This window comes from Hippoglossus stenolepis, chromosome 21, assembly GCF_022539355.2.
Source record: "Hippoglossus stenolepis isolate QCI-W04-F060 chromosome 21, HSTE1.2, whole genome shotgun sequence".
In the NCBI taxonomy this organism is placed as follows: Eukaryota; Metazoa; Chordata; class Actinopteri; order Pleuronectiformes; family Pleuronectidae; genus Hippoglossus; species Hippoglossus stenolepis.
In genome coordinates, this window is record NC_061503.1 from 20,380,754 (window position 1) to 20,402,422 (window position 21,669).

The following is a 21,669-nucleotide window of genomic DNA, read 5'->3' on the forward strand; positions in this document are numbered from 1 at the left end:
CATCTTTGTTTTATTGTTTTTAGTATTGTCTGCTCTTCTGATAAAACAGAAATGTCCCCAGTCTTTGTCTTCACCTCATTACTGCCCCTGAGGCTGGAGAGCAGAATACACTCACTAGTGCTAGACAGTTACCAGAAACCAGGACCAGAACCAGGACCAGAACCAGGACCAGAACCAGGATGAGGATCAGGACTAAATCTGGATTCAGGTGTGAACAGGAGCCAACTTGACAAGTGGCTTTAGTTTCTGACTGAAACTGTCTGCAGGCTCCAGGATGATGCAGCTGTTGCCATGGTGACGTCCTCCAGTGAGGATGATGGCGATGATTCAGAGCTGCTGGTTGTTTTTAGGTTCAGTCCTTCACTCACTCATCTGTTCAGAAAAGAAAACTGATGTCTTCTTCTTCTTCTTCTCTGTTGTTACAGTGGATGACTCAGTGGATTGTTAGCTACAGTTGTCACGGTAACTGTGGATCAAACTGAAGGTCAAGCAGGTGTGAGCCTCCATGCTAGCTGCTTCTTACAGTCTCGTAGTTAAAGGGACATTTTACACAAAACTGAAGAGTGACGACCAATGTCTTTTTGTCTCCCTGCAGTGAAGCATGATGGGAGGTGGCAGATGGACGAGCTGGTCGTGGGCCGAGTGACTGACACACACACCATGGACCAAGACTTCAGTTTAAATACACTGGTGTGTGTGTGTGTGTGTGTGTGTGTGTGTGTGTGTGTGTGTGTGTGTGTGTGTGTGTGTGTGTGTGTGTGTGTGTGTGTGTGTGTGTGTGTGTGTGTGTGTGTGTGTGTGTGTGTGTGTGTGTGTGTGTGTGTGTCATCGATAACATAAGCAGCATTTATAGATTCATTAACATGTCCCAGTTTATAGTGTTAATGGTGAGGGGGACCCATCCATCCAATAATACAACACGTATCAAATAGAAAACATTGAAATAAAATATATATGAGATATTAGAGCTGGGAAAAGAAAACTACTTTTCTCTCCTTATCATCTTCCCTGTTTCCTTCCCTCTATTATCTCCTATTTCCTTCCTTCTTTCTTTCCCTCCTCTCTGTCGCTGATCTCTGCGTCCATCCTTTCAGTTTCTGTCTGGTCTCTGCGTCGTCTTGTGAATAGAAAACATGGTGAACAGAGGACTGGTTATCCTCCTCTAACCAGTCGACGATCTTCTGATGGAAATGAGTTGAGTAACAAACGATGCATTCAGGCTCCGGGCAGCGACGGGAAATCTGAATCTTTTGCTCAGATGTTAATGTGTTTGATGAAGGGTCTTGATGTGGGACAGTGATGGATGAGGTGGAGTTCCCATGACACCGGTTCTTTATGTCTAACATCAGGAATGTTCAGAGTCCTGCACTGATTCAGGACAGATTCCACAGAGTTCAGAGTCACTGTGATATCAAGCGCCGGCTACATATGTAGAATCCGAGGTTTCCTTATTGACTACCTCCTTAAAATCACATCTACTTATTTCTGATGCAGGTTCAGACGACATGAAGAAGTTAGAGACTCCGCCGTCTTCTTCTTTTCAGTAATAGATGTCCAAACACAAGTAATCTGGACGTATGTTACCTGATGAGTCTGTGTGCAGCGCACATCAGCATCCAGTAGTTTATCTACTTGTGTGTTTGTGTTGTGCAGAAGAAGCTGGCAGCAGAACCAGACTACACTGACGTGTCACTGACGGCGGCGGAGCGTGTTCGAGCGCTGGGGAAGATGGGATTCAGTGTGGAGGTCAACGATGACATTACACCACGACGCTACTTCCGCTCCGGTGTGGAGATGGAGCGCATGGCGGCGGTGTACCTGGAGGAAGGCAGTCTTGAGAACGCCTATGTCCTCTATACCAAGTTTATCACGTAAGAAATAAAACGACTGACATCATGATGTCTTCATGTCAATGTTTATATTAAATCTTCAGTCGCCCACAGAAAACGTGTTTGTTCAGTCTGTTTGTAGAGAAGCTGCCGAGTCACAGAGATTACCAGCAGTGCAGCATTCCAGAGAAGCAGCTCATCATGAAGGTAACAACACTGATCACCAGCCACAAGGAGCCTCACCATTGTGTTCAGACTTCTAGAGTTATACCCCACACTCCTGGAGCTAGTCCCCTGACCTCTAGGGCTTGTCCCCTGACCCCTAGGGCTGTCCCCTGACCTCTAGGGTTGTCCCCTGACCTCTAGGGCTTGTCCCCTGACCCCTAGGGCTTGTCCCCTGACCTCCGGAGGTAGTGTCTGTACTCATGGACAAAGCCTCCAGGACTTCTGTCCTCAGACTCTGGAGAGGTGGTACTCCCCATACCACTAGAGGTCGTCCATATACATTTGCAGCTAGTCCCCAGAATTATGGACATACTTTCTAGACCTCTGCCACTAGTCGCCAAGTCTCCAGAGGAAGTTCCCAGGCTTCTAGAGCAAACCTTCACACTGGTGAGCTTGTCCTCAGAGTCTGAGAGCTACTTCCCTAGAGATCTGGAGCTAGACCCCCAGAACTCTATTGATAGTACCTGGACCTTTGGAAATTGTCCAGAAAGCTTCTTCCATCCTGGTGCTCACCCTCCTCAATGTTACCAGCTCAAACCCTGTCCACAGTTTACTTTAGTGGCTACCTGCTTCAGATGCAGGCACAGTGGGCGTACCAGTCTTGGTGACTACAGTAGTATTAGTTGTAGTAGTAATAATAATTCTGTGTCTCGTTTGTGTAGAAACTTCAGGAAGTGGCATTCCCTCGTAAAGACGAGTTGAAGAAACGTCTTCAGGAGAAATACAGCAGGGAACACAGCGAGTACCTCAGAGCCCAGGTCTGTTTGTGTTGTCCAATCAGATTCTACAGTGTGTGTTTAACTGTTCATCAGATTAGATGATAGATTGACTCACAGGTTTGTGGAAGTGAGATGGAAGATTGAAGTGTTATTCTAAAACATATACAGGAGTCTGTTGTGTATGTTTTAGAACAGGTGTGTTAGTGCAGGTGTTTTACAATGGTTGTGTTTCCTCAGAGCCAGCCGGTGGTGTTGGATGGGTGTGGCCAGCAGCTGCAATGTCTCTCCCTATTGGACGAGGACAGGAGGCGGTTCCTGCTGTTGGAGGGGGAGAGGCAGCGTGTCGCCGCCTTGCGTCGGATGCAGATCGAATCAGAACAGTTTCGTTACTTCGAAGACCAGCTGAGGCGTCAGGAACTGGCCAATAGCAGAGAGGAGGCGACACAAAAGGTCACACTGTAAAAGTATTACTACTATTACTATAGCTGCTACTGTTCCTGTTACCATTACTCCTGCCAGTACATCAGTACTATTGCTAACACCTGTAGAACGTCTGGTGTAAAATCAGAACCATGTTGTGTCAGTAGTTCCAGTATCAGTGCTGTGTTGTATCAGAAGTATTTTTGCAGTAACATGTTTCTCCTGCAGGCGGAGACCAAAGTGCCTGAGGTGACCGACAGCACTCGTCTATCTCGGCAACCAATCAGTGATGCTGTACGATCCCAGGGGGTGGATCCAAACAGAAACAGACCTGCTCCTATCAGCGAACCAGCTGCCACGTTGGCTGGAGTAACTTGTGAGTTCACACGTGCACATAAACTGTACATGTATGCGTTTATATATATATATATATATATATATATATTCTTTTGTTTTCTGTGTGTGTGCAGCTCAGAAGGTGGAAGGTCTGAGGCGGGTTGTGATTCCCAGAGATCTGACGTATCGTTTCCTCCTGTTGGCTGATTCCAACACGGCCAGAGGAATAGAAACGTGTGGAGTTCTGTGTGGACGACTGGTGAGACCAGCTGCTGATAATGTTCATGATCTTTGATATTTGATTCTCTGAGTAAATATTTAGCAAGTTACCATAAGTACCGACCAGAACTCAGATATTTACTCTCTCTCTCTCCTGTCTGTTGCTCTCAGACACACAATGAGTTTGTGCTGACTCACGTCGTGATCCCCAAACAGTCGGCCGGTCCAGATTTCTGCGACATGGAGAATGTGGAGGAACTGTTCAGCTTCCAGGACCAACAGAACCTGCTGACGCTGGGCTGGATCCATGTATGATTTCCTAAATACACATCAAACACATGCTAACTACACACTGAACACACGCTAAATACACATCAAACGCACACTAACTACACACTCAACACACGCTAAATACACATTAAACACATGCTAACTACACACTGAACACACGCTAAATACACATCAAACACACGCTAACTACACACTCAACACACGCTAAATACACATCAAACACACGCTAACTACACACTGAACACCACAACTACACACTCAACACACGCTAAATACACATCAAACACACACTAACTACACACTGAACACACGATAAATACACATCTAACACATGCTAACTACACACTCAACACACGCTAAATACACATCAAACACACGCTAACTACACACTCAACACATGCTAAATACACATCAAACACACGCTAACTACACACTGAACACACGATAAATACACATCAAACACATGCTAACTACACACTCAACACACGCTAAATACACATCAAACACACACTAACTACACACTGAACACACGATAAATACACATCAAACACACGCTAACTACACACTGAACACATGCTAAATACACATCAAACACATGCTAACTACACACTGAACACACGCTAAATACACATCAAACACACGCTAACTACACACTGAACACACGATAAATACACATCAAACACAACACTAACTACACACTGAACACACGATAAATACACATCAAACACACGCTAACTACACACTGAACACATGCTAAATACACATCAAACACACGCTAACTACACACTGAACACATGCTAAATACACATCAAACACATGCTAACTACACACTGAACACACGCTAAATACACATCAAACACATGCTAACTACACACTGAACACACGCTAAATACACATCAAACACATGCTAACTACACACTGAACACATGCTAAATGCACATTAAACAGGCCACACACCCTCTGATCCCACTGACAGACTGGGGTCCTCCATTGTACTTGCCCTTGTCCTTCATTTGCATGATCAAAGATCACCATGGCAACGGTGGTTGAGCAGCGACAGATAGGAACAGAGGGACAGAGGTCTCACTCTGAACAGTTTAGCATATTTAAATTCGCTTCCCACAACTGGACGGTCCCCACAACGTCCGCTGTACGCTGTCACAGTGTCAGTGGATAGTCAGGTTGTGTCTAAAAAGAGTTGTGTTGTTTTGTTTGTGTGTTTCAGACTCATCCCACTCAGACCGCCTTCCTGTCTAGCGTCGACCTCCACACTCACTGCTCATACCAGCTGATGCTGCCGGAGGCCGTCGCCATCGTCTGCGCTCCCAAACATAACGAGTATGTCCCACAAACATAAAGACTACATTTCCCATCAGGCCTTTCAACAGTGTGCTACACAGAATAGTGCACTGCGAAGTGGACTGGACAGAGTATTCAGCCATCTTAATTAAGATTCCAAACTTTAGGGGTCAATCATGCTCAGTTCAGAGGGAACTGGAAACTGTGCAGAAAGAACAGTTCATCAGTTGACAAGAAAAAATACACTGCTCGCTGGAGCGCTTAAATGAACCCGGAGAAACTGCCACTGGAACAGCCATTAAACGATCGGAGTGCACGTTATTATGGATCACAGAAGTAATTCACGTTATTATGGATCACAGAAGTAATTCACGTTATTATGGATCACAGAAGTAATTCACGTTATTATGGATCACAGAAGTAATTCACGTTATTATGGATCACAGAAGTAATTCACGTTATTATGGATCACAGAGGAGTTTACATATGTATCTGCACTTGTTTTTTCATAATGACATCTTGTAAATTTATCAAATCCAATTTCCATCCAATTTTAAGTTTCATATGTTCCAACACAATAGGTTTAGTAATGTTTTTTGTTTCAATAGGCCATTTAATCATTATTTTATTTTAATACTACTCGTGTAACGTTATATTTCCACAGCAGCAACAGGTAACTGATGTGTTTACATTACCATGGTAACACACGGAGGAAATGATGTGTGTGATGCTGCAGGGTGTTCGTTTTCTTATAGGAAGACCAGACCGTCTCATTTCGGTTCGGCCGACTGAGTGGACGCAGCCGTTGGAGGATGCAGCCGACGTCGGCTGCGTAGATCGAGTCCTCCACAGGATGCGACCGCTGAGACACAGCTACACAAATGTTGTACCTGCTCTTAAAGGGACACGCACATAATGAAGTTAGACATCGGAGAACTGAACGTAAACTGAACATGAAGAACATAAACGACGCTGTGGCTTTAACCCCTCCCCCTCCCCCCAGCACTGGCGTGTTCCAGCTCACCGCTCCGGGGATGTCGGAGGTGTGCGGCTGCAGACTGAAAGGTTTCCACCCTCACTCCAAGGAGCCGCCTCTCTTCACTGTAAGTCATCAGTTTCCTTGACTTGATGTCATCACACTACATGTTAGACCCTGACCAATCAGAACTCTCTATCTAGTGCTGCTGTTCCTTAGCGTCTCAGGCTCTTTTATCGTCCTGCACCTGTTTGGTGAAGCTATTCTCACGTTTCCCCTGTTCCCAGTCTTTGTGCTCAGCTGAACATCAGGGACAAATCTGACTCCAAATGTTGGACTGTTCCTTTAAGGAGTCACATCAACTCTCTGTTTGTGTGCATGTCTCTCGTCCTCAGGTGTGTAAACATGTGGTGGTGAGAGAGTCAAAGATCAGCCTGCTGGACCTCAGGTGACAGACAGGAGGCGCTGTGAACTCTGCGTGTCTGAAACCATCCACACACTGGTTTTAAATGTTTGTTTTTATTTGAAGTCAACGCACGCACACACACACACACACCTGCTGTGTGTGTGTGTGAGAATCTGTTTTTAATAAAACGTTGAGAATTAAAAACCTGAAGTTTCCTGTTTTAGTTCTAAAAAATGGACAGTTGTCTTCATGTTCAGGTTTAAAGTGGTTGATTGAATGAAGACAGACACAATGTCTCGTAGGACAACTCTTTATTGTCTCTTCTGTCTGTTCCATGTTGACGTAGCGTCTGTTTCTAATTCTGTTCTAATGCAGACAGGCACCACGAGGCCCCGCCTCCCACTTTGACATCATCATAACACTGTATGAGTGTGTTCGGCTCCACAACAATGGAAGATAACACCAGGGGGCGACATTCAAGCTTTATTCTTAAAAAAAACAACAAAAAAAACAGAAACAGTAACAACAAGTAGAGAGGGGGGGTGAGGGGGTGAGGGGAGGGGTTAAAGATGTAGGACAAGTGGTACGTTCACAGTTTGCAGGTGAACAGAGGACGAGGCTTAAGATTTTAATGTTAAAAGTTCAACAGAAACATCTGGAATTAAAAACATCTGGACTCAGAGAGTGACATCATTTCCCTTTTTCCAGCTGTACTGGAAACGTTTAAGGAGGAAGTGACGTCAACAACAACAACAGCCTGACTTCCTGCTGCTGTCGTCTGTATGGGTGTGTTGGGGGTGGGTGGGGGGGCTCTGTGCTCAGTGAGAATAAAGACGGTGCTGCTCCTGGGGGGTGTCTAGAAGCACTTGCGGTGGACGATGGATGGTCCGGCCTCGTCATACTCCTGCTTACTGATCCACATCTGCTGGAAGGTGGAGAGCGACGCCAGGATGGAGCCGCCGATCCACACCGAGTACTTCCTCTCAGGGGGGGCGATGATCTGAGGGGGTTAGAATTTTATCTTGTGGTATTTTAATGGGTTTTTCCGTGACAGTAAAGTCACTTATTTTAAAGGTACAATCTGAAAAATCTGAAAATTCTTAAAAATTAAAAACATTCCTGAATGAACCCTTAAAAGTCTTCATTTAACCTTAACTGAGGGAGAGCCAGACACGTCTCTTCAGGGAGGAGTTAAGGATTAACGTTTGAATGAAGCTTAAGTTGTAAGGAAACGTCATGTGTGTGATCAAAGATCTTACATTCAATATTTGTTTTTTAACTTGTTACAAACTTTGTGACGTTTGTGGTGAAGTAATAACACGTCAGCTGATGTCATGACGACCACTGTCGTACCTTGATCTTCATGGTGCTGGGCGCCAGCGCGGTGATCTCCTTCTGCATGCGGTCGGCGATCCCCGGGTACATGGTGGTTCCTCCGGACAGGACGTTGTTGGCGTACAAATCTTTACGGATGTCGATGTCACACTTCATGATGCTGTTGTACGTCGTCTCATGGATCCCAGCTGACTCCATACCTGAGGGACGAAGGACGAGACGCAGGTTAACTGACAGTGTGAACAGTAAACAGACAGAGAGAGAGAGAGACAGGTTGACAGACAAGTGGACAGGTGTCTGACCAATGAAGGACGGCTGAAAGAGCGTCTCGGGGCAGCGGAACCTCTCGTTGCCGATGGTGATGACCTGACCGTCAGGAAGTTCGTAGCTCTTCTCCAGAGAGGACGAGGTCGCTGCCGTCCCCATCTCGTTCTCAAAGTCCAGAGCGACGTAGCACAGCTTCTCTTTGATGTCTCGGACGATCTCTCTCTCCGCTGCAGAGACAAAAAAGACACAGTGAGACAGGCTGACTCCACATCACCTGAGCTGAGGGACGCCGCCGTCGTACCGGTGGTGACGAAGCTGTAGCCTCGCTCCGTCAGGATCTTCATGAGGTAGTCGGTCAGGTCACGTCCCGCCAGGTCCAACCTCATGATGGCATGAGGCAGAGCGTAACCCTCGTAGATCGGCACGTTGTGGGTGACGCCGTCACCTGAGTCCAGGACGATACCTGGACAGAGGCCGAGGTCAATAAATCTACTCACCCACCCCACGTGTAATAAACAGTTTATAACATGTGAAGAGAGTGAGGAGTGTGATGATGATGAAGAGTGAGGTCCAACCTGTGGTTCTTCCGGAGGCGTACAGTGACAGGACGGCCTGGATGGCCACATACATGGCAGGAACGTTGAAGGTCTCAAACATGATCTGATACACGTTACAATGCAAGAGAAACATGTTGACATATTATCAACGTGTAATAACTATGTTATTAACATTCAGACATATTATTAAGATGTGTTATTCACTAATTAACACAGTTCATCACATGATGTGATATTACATACAGTCCCTGTTACCTGGGTCATTTTCTCCCTGTTGGCCTTCGGGTTGAGCGGAGCCTCCGTCAGCAGAGTGGGATGTTCCTCTGGAGCCACTCGCAGCTCGTTGTAGAACGAGTGATGCCAGATCTGACCAATCACAGAGCAGACACATTAATGAGTCACAACCATTGGATTAACCAGTGTTCATGATGACAGAGACGTTTGGATTCACACTGACCTTCTCCATGTCGTCCCAGTTGGTGATGATTCCGTGTTCGATGGGATATTTCAGGGTGAGGATTCCTCTCTTACTCTGAGCCTCGTCTCCAACGTAACTGTCCTTCTGCCCCATTCCCACCATCACGCCCTGAAACAGTCGTCATGAACAAGTCATCAACAGCCAAAGATTAAAAAACTGAGTTTATCTCCAATATTCAGCAGGAAACTTTTAGAATATGAAGAATTCTGAACAGAGTTTGGTGGATTTGTTACAGCTGCAGCTCTTCTGGTTCAGGAAGCAGAGGATCATGGGTAATATCCAGCGTTACGACACAGTCAGAGTCAACACATTGATTCACTTTGCTTTTACATGAAAGCACTTCATCAGACACAGAGACAGAGTTCATTCCCTCATGTGGCTGCAGGGGGCGCTGTTGCTCAGTAACTGTTACAAAGTGATACTTAAAAAAACTGATCTGAAGGAAAAAACGAGGTGAATAGAGAGAAGGACTGGAAACAGAACAAAGACAAAACAATGGAGAATCAGAAGAGGTGATGAGGTCATTAACAGGTGAACAGGAAGTGTTTTACACATGTCGCTGCCTCTCTACATGTGACCCTGACAGACAAACAGGAAGTGATAGCATCATTGTAAGCATTAGCATTAGCCTGTCAACCAATTGGTGATCACCTGGTGCCTGGGCCGGCCCACGATGGAGGGGAAGACGGCCCTGGGGGCGTCGTCTCCGGCGAACCCCGCCTTACAGAGGCCGGATCCATTATCACAGACCAGAGCGGTGCTCTCCTCATCATCACACATGACTGCAGGGGGCGCTGTGGACGAGCAACGACACTACGACACCGGCTCACACTGTGGAGAGACCGAGACGTGATGAGAGGCTGTGCCATTCTGTTGCAATGAACAGTGGCGTCCAGCTGGGGGCGCACTTCTGTCATCAAAAACTTTTATAAAAATCATCTTCACACTGAAACTTAAATTTAAACATTTTCATTTTTGACATATTTAAAGTTTTTTTCACAAACAGAGAAAATACACCACACACACACACACACACACACACACACACACACACACACACACACACACACACACACACACACACCACTGCTCTGTCCTGTCCGGTCCTATAGTGAAGGAACAAAGCACTCTGGGAAAATGTCCTAATTAGGACATGAAGCCGAGACCGGACTGTGTTTGGAAGATTCTCTCTCCCTGTGTTCACCCTCCTCACTCCACCACCACTTTTTCCCTTTTTTGCTTTCTCTCTCTCTCTCTCTCTCTCTCTCTCTCTCTCTCTCTCTCTCTCCCTCTCTCTCTCTCTCTCCATCTGTCCTCCCCTCTCTCTCTCTCTCTCTCTCTCTCTCTCTCTCTCTCTCTCTCTCTCTCCATCTGTCCTCCCCATCTCTCCTCATCTCTCTCTCTCTCTCTCTCTCTCTCTCTCTCTCTCTCTCTCTCTCTCTCCATCTGTCCTCCCCATCTCTCTCTCTCTCTCTCTCTCTCTCTCTCTCTGTCCTCCCTCTCTCTCTCTCTCTCTCTCTCTCTCTCTCTCTCTCTCTCTCTCTCTCTCTCTCCCCTTCTCTCTCTCTCTCTCTCTCTCTCTCTCTCTCTCTCTCTCTCTCTCTCTCTCTCTCTCTCTCTCTCTCTCTCTCTCTCCATCTGTCCTCCCCATCTCTCTCTCTCTCTCTCTCTCTCTCTCTCTCTCTCTCTCTCTCTCTCTTCTCCATCTGTCCTCCCCATCTCTCTCTCTCTCTCTCTCTCTCTCTCTCTCTGTCTCCTTCTCTCTCTCTTCTCTCTCTCTCTCTCTCTCTCTCTCTCTCCATCTGTCCTCCCCCATCTCTCTCTCTCTCTCTCTCTCTCTCTCTCTCTCTCTGTCCTCTCTCTCTCTCTCTCTGAGTTGACTCCATATTTAGTCATGAAACCTGATGTTTCTGCATCGTTTTATTTTGTCACAATTTTACGCTGAAGACAAGAATATTTTTAAAACACATTTAGTTTTTAATTGACTGCGATGAAAAATGAATGTTAGGAACTATTTTCTGTGGTGGATTCGGTTTAGGTTAGGGTTACATTTAGGTAAGGGTTAGGATTAGGGTTAGCTTCAGGTTAGCTTCAGGTTAAGCTTCAGGTTAAGGTTTAGGTTAAGGTTTAGGTTAAGGTTTAGGTTAAGCTTCAGGTTAAGGTTCAGGTTAAGGTTCAGGTTAAGGTTTAGGTTAAGGTTTAGGTTAAGCTTCAGGTTAAGGTTTAGGTTAAGCTTCAGGTTAAGCTTCAGGTTAAGGTTCAGGTTAAGGTTTAGGTTAAGGTTAAGGGTGGCAAATGCATTATAAGGTTAGGGGGGGTTAGAATGTGTACAAGAATGTGTGTGTACATCAACTGTTGGTTTAAATGTTTCTAATAAATTTGAAATCCTATAAATATGTAAGAAACAAACAAACTGATCATTTTGAAAAGTTAAAAGTGTTCAAGGTAAAAAGTCATCAACAACTGAAACATCAAAAATATAAAGTATATATAAATATTATATAGTATTTATATAATGTATAAAGCTATGACCTTCATACAACTTTCATGACGAGATTCTTACTGCCCCCTGAAACAGCAGAAAGCTCCAGAAAACATCTGAGAAACTAAAAGCAGATTGTCCCTCCAGGCCTCCGTAGTTTCCCCTGTCAATCAACACTCAGGGATTATAATAAAACTGATGACATCATCAGGACGAGACGTCTGAGATGGAGGAGCAGAAGAAGAGGAACAGGGAGGAGAAGAAAGGATGGAGGAGAATCCAATGAAGAAGGAGGGAAAGAAGAGGAGAGGAATACAGAAAAGATATGATGCAGGAGGAAAGAGGAAGAGGAGAAGTGCAGGAGAGGAGGAGGTGAAGAGATAAATGATATGCAATGAAGGAAGAGGTGAACGAGGAGGTGAGGCACAGAGAAGAAGAGGAGGAGGAGAAGAGGAGGAGAGGAGAAGGAGAAGAAGAAGGGGAGAAGAGAAGAGGAAGAGTAGAGTAAGAGAATAAAAGAAGGTGATGAGGAGGAGGTGAAGAGATGTTTGGAAGCAAACTATTTAATCAGAGAAAACAGCTTTGTATCAAAGATAGTGAGAGAGGAGGAGCGTGATGGAGGTGAGGACGGGCGGAGGACGTGACGGAGGAGGTGAGGATGGACAGAGGAGCTGACAGAGGAGGTGAGGATGGATAGAGGAGGTGACGGAGGAGGTGAGGATGGACAGAGGAGGTGACGGAGGAGGTGAGGATGGACAGAGGAGCTGACAGAAGAGGTGAGGATGGACAGAGGAGCTGACAGAGGAGGTGAGGATGGACAGAGGAGCTGACAGAGGAGGTGAGGATGGACAGAGGAACTGACAGAAGAGGTGAGGATGGACAGAGGAGGTGAAGATGGACAGAGGAGCTGACAGAAGAGGTGAAGATGGACAGAGGAGCTGACAGAGGAGGTGAAGATGGACAGAGGAACTGACAGAAGAGGTGAGGATGGACAGAGGAGGTGAAGATGGAGAGAGGAGCTGACAGAAGAGGTGACAGAAGAGGTGAGGATGGACAGAGGAGGTGAAGATGGACAGAGGAGCTGACAGAAGAGGTGAAGATGGACAGAGGAGCTGACAGAAGAGGTGACAGAAGAGGTGAGGATGGACAGAGGAGCTGACAGAGGAGGTGAAGATGGACAGAGGAGCTGACAGAAGAGGTGAGGATGGACAGAGGAGGTAAGGATGGACAGAGGAGCTGACAGAGGAGGTAAGGATGGACAGAGGAGCTGACAGAGGAGGTGAGGAGGAGGTGATGGAGGTTGAGTCTTACCGTGGCAGTGCAGGGCTGCTGGGACGTGGGGAGGGGGCAGGACAGAAGTGAGAGTCTGAACGACTGTGACTGAGTTTATCAACCCTCCACCTCCTCCTTCCATCCCTCCTTTCATCCCTCCATCCCAAACATGGACCGGGCCTCCTCCCTCTCTCTCTTTCCTCTGCTTGATTCCTTATAGGGCAGGACCTAAAGGAAGCGACCAATCAGACAGCTCGAAGCACAGCCGAACTTTCTCCCATCATTCACTGCATTCCTGAGAGAGAGAGAGCGACAGAGAGAGACGCCATTAAAAGTAATAGTAATGGAGTATTCAAAATATTACTCAAGTAAATGTTTGTGAATTCATAAGATATATTAGAAAATAAGTATTAGAAATAAAATGTTTTTTTACTGTTTAATATGAAATTGATCAATTGATCAATAAACAACATTCGTGTGAATGGTTTTTTTTGGTTTTTAATTGAAATATGATCCATGTTCTTTTCTCTGAGACAGACGAGTGTCCAGCTGTGACGGTGTTGAAATCAAACTGACGTGTTGACGGTGGAACAGTGGAACAGTGTTTAGTGACACAGTCTCACACCTCGTCTGATTCTAACGTCGCTGCTTCACACTCACTACGTTTTTATCATAAAGATAAAGAAGATTTAACACGTCACTGTAGAATATTAGTAGAAACCATTATAAATCGTATATCATTATAATTATATATTGTTTTAAATCATATATTGTTATGAATTATATATTATTATTGATCATATTTCATATATTATTATAATAATATATTGTTATATATTATATAAATCCTATATCACTGTTTGATTTAGTATTTTTCCCTCCCTGTTCCCTCCCTGTATTCTGATTTAACTTTAACTTTAATTTTAATCGGATTAACCCTGAAGAATCAGATTCATTCAGATATTTACTGAAGTAAATATTTTTATTCTGTTGATAAACACAATATTAATAAGAGGACAATGAAGTGAATTTGAATGTGACGTAGAAGCTTCTGTTTCTGTTGTAATATCAGAGTATTGGAGGAGGAGGAGGAGGAGGAAGAGGCAGCGAGCATCTCCTTAAAAAGACAAACACGACGGGAGGGAGGAGGTCAGTCTGAACAAGGAGAAGAAGAAGAATGTTTGGAGGAGATGTGTGTGTGTGTGTGTGTGTGTCACAGAAAAGAGCCTTGTATGGAGTTAGTGAAGAGGATTCTGGGAAATGTAGGAGCTGCATGAGGAAGAGACAAATAATTCTAGTGTTAAAATCTGGTTTGTTCAGAAAAGTGTTGACTGACCTTTGACCTCGAACACAAAACAAAATATTTTAATTCATGTTTGATAATAAATCAATGAGGTGTGTTGGACTGTGGTTAAAATTTAAATTCATTATTTTGTAATAAAAAAAAACATGAAACATAAATAAATCTTTTTATTGCTTTTATTCTGAAAATAAACTAAATCTCATTTCAACCGACGTCACTGATGAACATTCACAACTTTATTAATCCACGTTCTCTGAGAGAAATTAACAAGTAACCCGTGAAACAACCTGAATCTAAAACTAATCCAACATTTACTTCTTCACCTTCTTAAATCAGCAGCTTCTTGATGGGACTTCGGTGTTGTATGCTAAGCTAACCTTCAAAGCTACAAAGACAGACGTGTTCTAACAAACATGTATGAAACTCACCGCTCGCTCACTGAGGAACATGCCAACCACAGAGGACAAACAGGAAGTGCCCTGCTCGACCTGGATATTTATACCATGATAGTGCTCTGTGATTGGTCCATCAGGTAACCAACCATTAGTGAGGATCATGGGTAATGTAGTTTTCAGGGGAGGAATATCTGGAATGAGATTCTCTTAGTTTTTCAGGATCATTCAGGTTTTTTCCTTAAAAGGAAATTTTCACCTTCCTGCCGCAGAGACCCCGCCCACTTCACCTCCTTGCTCCTCCCAAATGAAAGAGAAAAAGTTCCTCTTCCTCACATCTTCCTGCCGTGTTCCTCACATCTTCCTGCCGTGTTCCTGACATGTTCCTGACATGTTCCTGACATGTTCCTCACATGTTCCTGACATGTTCCTCACATGTTCCTGACATGTTCCTGACATGTTCCTCACATGTTCCTGACATGTTCCTCACATGTTCCTGACATCTTCCTGCCGTGTTCCTCACATCTTCCTGCCGTGTTCCTCACATCTTCCTGCCATGTTCCTGACATGTTCCTCACATGTTCCTCACATGTTCCTGACATGTTCCTGACATGTTCCTGACATGTTCCTGACATGTTCCTGACATGTTCCTGACATGTTCCTCACATGTTCCTGACATGTTCCTCACATGTTCCTGACATCTTCCTGCCGTGGTCCCGACATCTTCCTGCCGTGTTCCTCACATGTTCCTGACATGTTCCTGCCATGTTCCTGACATGTTCCTGACATGTTCCTCACATGTTCCAGACATGTTCCTCACATGTTCCTGACATCTTCCTGCCGTGTTCCTCACATGTTCCTGACATGTTCCTGACATGTTCCTCACATGTTCCTGACATCTTCCTGCTGTGTTCCTCACATGTTCCTGACATGTTCCTCACATGTTCCCGACATGTTCCAGACATGTTCCAGACATGTTCCTCACATGTTCTGGAGGTTCTGGATGTGAGAACAAATGTCTGAGTCAGTGTCTCTGGACATTTTCTGGATCTTCTCCTGCAGCCTCCTAGTAAAATGTCTGTAACATGTCAGAGTGAGTCCATGTGAGGAAACAGCAGGACAATGTGTGGAAGCTTCCCAGTGAGCGAGTGGACGTGTTGATGAGGTTTCTAACACGTGACGGACGTGAAACTAGAAGAACACAAAGATCTCAGGATGAAGAAGAGGAGCCGTACACTGAGAAGACGAAGACGTCAACTTGGAAACACGAGGAGGTTCCAGATCTTCTGGTGATGAGGGCCGACGCCGGTGTGGATGAGCTGTAAACAACAACACTGATCTTTCCACAGCAGAGTTTATACGTCATGTCCGGCCCCCTGCTGCTCTACAGGCTCCGCCCCTGCTGCTCTACAGGCTCCGCCCCTCGCCTGGATGTTCCCCACATGTTCCTGTTTGAACGAGTCGGACCGACAACCTGCTGCTGCTGCTTCACAAACACCAACTACACAACATGTCCAGAAACAACCTGCTGCTGCTGCTTCACAAACACTAACGTGTCCTGAGAAGAGTCACACAGGTCATGTGTGAAAACATCGTCTCTGTCGTCGAGTCCAAAAAAGGAAACTGGTCAGTAAATACAAAGAGGAGTGTGTGTGTGTGTTGTGTGTGTGTGTGTGTGTGTGTGTGTGTGTGTCCGTCAGTATCTCCTTCTTTAGTTGTACAGTACCCCCCCACTCCCCCACCTCCTGTTTTCATCCATTTTCACTGACTCACACACTCACACACACACACACGTTTGTACAGCTTCTTAGTGAGGACATTCATTGACATAATGCATTACCTGCCCCTTACCCCAATCTTAACCATCCAAACTAAATATCTAACCCTTAACCCTTAACCCTTAACCCTTAACCCTTAACCTAACCTAAACCTAATTCTAACAATAACCCTAAAACCAAGTCTTAACCCCCAAACAGTCCATTAAAGGGCGGGTCACAAAGTGGGGACCGGCCAAAAGGTCCTCACTTCGTAGGCTGTAGGCTCAAAGTGGCCCTCACAAAGATATCTGTACAAACACACACACACACACACACACACACACACACACACACACACACACACACACACACACACACACACACACACACACACACTCTCTCTCTCTGGACTTTGACCGAAAATGGGAATCAGTTGGATCCTCAGACTCGGAAGCTGATTGGTCGAACGACATCAACAGGAGCCGCCGCCCAACCAGCTCAGGAATGTGTGTGTGTCTTCCTGTACTTATATCTTTGTGAGGACCATTTGAAGCTTAGACTGGTCCTCACTTAGAACGTTTCCCTGTTTGAGTGTTCAGACTTTTAGGTTTTAGGGTTAATCAGAGAACGTGTCAGTGAGTGTCCCCACTAAGACACGAGGGCAAACGTGTGTGTGTTAGTACGTGTGTTACGATGTGTGTGAGTGTGTGTGTGTGTGTGTGTGTGTGTGTGTGTGTGTGTGTGTGTGTGTGTGTGTGTGTGTGTGTGTGTGTGTGTGTGTGTGTGTGTGTGTGTGTGTGTGTGTGTGATGTATAAATCACAAACTTCTGATTTGTGTAAAACTGTAAATAAACTGTAGATAAAGTTTATTCCGTTTGGACGAAGTACTCGGATACTTTAGTGAAATAAAAGTAATAGTATTTTTACTGTACTGTAATAAATATTGAATTGCAATATTTTAGGGTTAATAATGAATTGCTACTGATTGATTATTTTCATTATAGATGGATCAGCTGATCAGTTTATCACATCTGGAAACATGAAAACTGAATAAATCGATTGTCAAAGTGTAAATGAATCAATATTATACCAATTCATGTTTGTTTTATAGATGACGCCATATTTTTAATATTTTTTAAATATTTTTCGAAAAGAATATGACGTCAGACATGTTGTGTGTTATATGTTGTATGAACACATTTACACTTGACATGTTCGTGAGATGTTGCTGAGAAACATGTTTTTAGTTTTTAACTAAAAGTAAAAGTGAGCAATTATTTATATATTTAATTAATTAAATTTTATTGAATGAACAATAATAAATCAACAATTCCTCCTTCTCTCCCTCTGTACCCGCGGTGTTATCCTGCAGCTCCTCCTGCTGGATGCCTGGTGTCAGTGCAGTGTTGCTGCAGTAAAACTCAGTGACCTGCAGGTGGCGCTGACTGAACAGTGATACAATTTTATTTGGATCAATTTGATCAAAATCTAAAATCTTTGGTTTCCAAATAAAAACAATTCCACAGTTTTTACTAAAAATAGTATTTATATATATGGTATAATAATAATAATAATAATTTTAATAATGATATTAATGATAATAAAACATGCAATAGACAGACAGACTCTTAAAAATCCTGTGATCTGAAGAGAAGGAAACATGTGAGTCACATGTGAGGATTTGTTCCTGGTTTCATTTTCTTTTGTGTCATAGAAATGTCGTCACAACTTTTCCAGGAACGTTCTGTCCTTAAACAAGTTTTCTTTTTGTAAACGTGTCTGAACAGAAGTTTCAAATGTCTCCAGAGTGTTTAAATGATTTTAAACTGTCTCTCAAACATGTTTGAACAAATGTCTTCAAGTTTCCTGATTTCATCATAATGTTTTCACTCAGAAAGAATGTCTCATGGGGAAAAGTTATTAGTCCATACACACACACACACACACACACACACACACACACACACACACACACACACACACACACACACACACACACACACACTGACTCACCTGTGGGTTTTCCCTGCTGAATTTGATGACCAGTCGTTTCCCGTCACATCAGTGAACACAGTGAACACATCAGTTAGTGTGTTTCTACACACGTGTACAAACACACTAACTGAACACACTTATTGCACACAAACGTTCATTATAACATACATGATATATTGAATTCTAATGTTGTAAAAATCATAATTTAACATTTATGGTTGAGCTCCTGGTCCGTTCCTTTGGGTCAAAGGTCAAATGTCACCTCAGCGCTAAAGTCGTTTCCAGATAGAAACATTATTTTGGATTCTAAAATTGAATGATAAAAAACATTAAATATTACAAGGAGCTGGAAGAACCTTCATCGTCATCATCATCATGACTGAAATAATCAGTGACCTCCGACTCAACTCTGATGAGAACAAGGTTTTGATTCTAATCCTCCTGGACCTGAGCTTTTGATACGATTTGACCACGACGTTGTTATCGCTCGCTGATAAATAATAATAATAATAATAATAATAATAGTGTACCTCGTGTCTTTCTCTGAGTTTGTTTCCATGATTACTTAAGACAGGAATTTTTCCCGAAGGTTATTTTCCAGTTAGAGTTTTTTATTCTTATCTAATCATTCTGGACGTGTCGAGTCAATGTTTGATGCGTCATCAGGAAGCAGTGGCTGATGGGAGAATGTTTCTTCATTCAGAGTTCACGCCCTGAAACATTTTTCATCTTGAGTCTGTCCTAACGCTCGGTAATGTTCAGAAGAACTTTAATGTTCCACTGAAGAACATGTTTATTAGATTATTTCAGAGTGGATCAGTTACATTTTAAATGTTATCAAATGATTATTTTATTCTTCAAATGACTTCAGTTTAAACATTTTAATAACATTATTTTTAACATTTTCAAAATATTAAAATGATCAAAATTCAATAACATATAGATTATTTACTATAACAAAGCACTGTGGTCTGTAAAGTAACTAAATAACTACAGTAATCAAATGCAAGTAGTGGATTAAAGGTAGAATCCCTCTGAAAGTTCCTTAGAGTTGTACTCGAGTACCGGAGTAGATGTAATCTGTTACTTCAGACTCCGTCAATTCCTGTGTGACGCTGCAGGTGAACAGAGGTCAAAGGTCAAACTCAGATTTCATTTCATCAATACAAATATGTAAATTATTATATATCTCATTTAGAATGTGCCGATTAACATTAATTAATTTACATTGGAATTTCATCTTGTCGACATTTTAGAGTTAAAGGTTCAGTGTGTAAGATTTAGGGGAACGGATCTATTGTCAGAAATTTAATACTCAATAATCCTAGTGACGTTTTCACTAGTGTGTTTCACCTAACTTGTACAAATTGTTGTTTTATTTAACCTAGAATGAGCCTTTTATATATAAATACTTTATATTTACATGATTTACATTTAAATACTTAAAAAAACATGGTGGCCTCCGTAGAGAGGACCTGCTCCTGCTGCAGATATAAAGTATTTAACTTTACAGTAGCCCAGACTGGACAAACTAAACATCTTTTGAGTTTTTGTGACAACTGAAGCTACCACAGGTTCTCCTTCATGTTTGAGTGAAGTTTAGAACAAAATGATTCAAGATTGTTTTTGTTAATAAACTTTATTTTGATCACTTCACAAAAACAGTTTTCACATTTTACCTTCGTTTGTTAAAAACATAATAAATATTCAAATCAATAAATATTTTAATAAAAACTAATAAAATAATCTCAGTCAAAACATTAAATACATTTGTTCAACATGAACTATTATCTGTAACATACAAAATATTATTAAAGAATTCACATTAAAAGTTTGGAAGTTCAAAAACAGCGACTTCAGATTCTGTTTTTAAAACATTGATAAAAAAAACTTCAGGTCAAGGCGTTGACCAACGTCTTCATCAGTTCATCTTCATCAGTTCATCTTCCTCAGGAGTGCATCAGTCTCCCGTGCACAGCGTCCCTGCCAGAAGATCCCAGTGTGTGAAGTAGGGGGCGTAGTTGCACTTGGATTTGAGGTGGTGGAGGTTGTGGTGGCGAGCGCCGCCGTACAGCCCCAGCGGCACCAGGCGGTGCGTGGCCCAGGGCAGGTCGTAGCCGCAGTGGTCCTCCACCGACAGCCACATGTTGACCAGGAAGAACATCAGCTCGGTGAGCGGGTGGCAGCCCAGCAGGGCCGGAGTGGCAGCGGCGAAGACGCCGAGACTAAGAGTCTCCCAAGCTCCGGAGAACTCTGCGGTGAGGGCATAAGTGGAGCTGAAGGTGTGGTGCACCTGGAGAAAAAAACGTGAGGAAATCGTTTAATTATGGATTTATTACATTTGAATTCTTATCAATCAGGAATGAAACATTAATGGATAAAATGACGCCACAGTGTAGTCGGTCGGGACAGTGCAAGTGACCAGGTACGCACCTTGTGGAAGTTGCGGTACAACCAGGGGACCCTGTGATGCAGCAAGTGCCAGGTGAAGCTCTGGAAGTCGAAGAGCAGCAGACAAACAAACACCTGAGCCAGCAGCCGGGGGAAGGGCGGGGCCTCCTCGGGCAGTGGGAGGGGCCGCAGGTATGAGTGCAGCACGGTAAGCGGCAAAATAAAAATCAGGTGGTTATAGAGCGTTAGCGTCAAGCAGCTCCGCACTGAGGCCCAGCTGACAGAGCTCTCATTCTGCAGCTTGTACCTGTGCACCAAGGACCACCTGGAGGACAACAGGTCCAGCAGCAGGAAGGGAAGACAGAAAGACAGGTAGACAGACAGAGAGAAGATGGCGGGGAAGACAGGTGAGTGCAGGATGGTGGCGTGTCCCAAGAGGACAGACCAGAGCGGCTGCAGCAGCATCATCACAACTGGTTCAGACTGAGCTGGACACGCCTACTGACTGGCTTTATATCAGCCCAGCCCCGCCCACTCCATTCACAACCTGTCCGCCCACCACATCCTGGCCACGCCCTCACCACCATATATAGACTCTTCCTGCTCCGACAGGAAACTACATGTCACAGAAGCTCAGATTGTTTCAGAGCTGATTCAAACTCAGCAGTGACACCTGCTCACACACACAGACACACACACACACGCACGCACACACACACA

At 44.0% G+C, this 21,669-nt stretch overlaps 3 protein-coding genes across 5 annotated transcripts in view; 1 reads left to right on the forward strand and 2 right to left on the reverse strand.

Annotated features, from left to right (window-relative positions):
- Positions 1 to 6,924, forward strand: part of stambpl1 (STAM binding protein-like 1) — a 7,920-nt gene extending 996 nt beyond the window's left edge. The window contains exons 2-13 of one of the 3 annotated variants that reach the window (XR_004694455.2): positions 426 to 493; positions 596 to 690; positions 1,654 to 1,871; positions 1,961 to 2,036; positions 2,717 to 2,812; positions 3,011 to 3,223; positions 3,422 to 3,569; positions 3,664 to 3,788; positions 3,920 to 4,057; positions 5,265 to 5,377; positions 6,094 to 6,441; positions 6,710 to 6,757. Coding sequence is in view for 2 of the 3 variants with exons in the window: in XM_035145760.2 (XP_035001651.1) it covers positions 619 to 690; positions 1,654 to 1,871; positions 1,961 to 2,036; positions 2,717 to 2,812; positions 3,011 to 3,223; positions 3,422 to 3,569; positions 3,664 to 3,788; positions 3,920 to 4,057; positions 5,265 to 5,377; positions 6,342 to 6,441; positions 6,710 to 6,766 (1,356 nt within the window). In the remaining variant the exon portion in view is untranslated. Of the gene's footprint in view, positions 1 to 425; positions 494 to 595; positions 691 to 1,653; positions 1,872 to 1,960; positions 2,037 to 2,716; positions 2,813 to 3,010; positions 3,224 to 3,421; positions 3,570 to 3,663; positions 3,789 to 3,919; positions 4,058 to 5,264; positions 5,378 to 6,093; positions 6,442 to 6,709 lie in introns of all 3 variants that reach the window. The other 2 variants (XM_035145760.2, XM_035145761.2) reach the window with 2 other exon arrangements.
- A 90-nt stretch (positions 6,925 to 7,014) lies between these two features.
- Positions 7,015 to 13,277, reverse strand: acta2 (actin alpha 2, smooth muscle). Its single transcript, XM_035145762.2, has 9 exons — positions 13,151 to 13,277; positions 10,009 to 10,188; positions 9,337 to 9,465; positions 9,135 to 9,245; positions 8,898 to 8,982; positions 8,624 to 8,785; positions 8,358 to 8,549; positions 8,074 to 8,255; positions 7,015 to 7,720 (listed from the first exon to the last, which is right to left on the reverse strand). The coding sequence occupies exons 2-9, from the start codon at positions 10,135 to 10,137 to the stop codon at positions 7,577 to 7,579; spliced, it is 1,134 nt and encodes a 377-aa protein (XP_035001653.1). The 5' UTR covers positions 10,138 to 10,188; positions 13,151 to 13,277; the 3' UTR covers positions 7,015 to 7,576.
- A 6,965-nt stretch (positions 13,278 to 20,242) lies between these two features.
- ch25h (cholesterol 25-hydroxylase) lies at positions 20,243 to 21,513 on the reverse strand. The gene is made up of 2 exons (XM_035145763.2): positions 20,992 to 21,513; positions 20,243 to 20,851 (listed from the first exon to the last, which is right to left on the reverse strand). Exons 1-2 carry the CDS (start codon positions 21,415 to 21,417, stop codon positions 20,519 to 20,521), a joined length of 759 nt encoding a protein of 252 aa, XP_035001654.1. The 5' UTR covers positions 21,418 to 21,513; the 3' UTR covers positions 20,243 to 20,518.
- Positions 21,514 to 21,669: the final 156 nt, after the last annotated feature.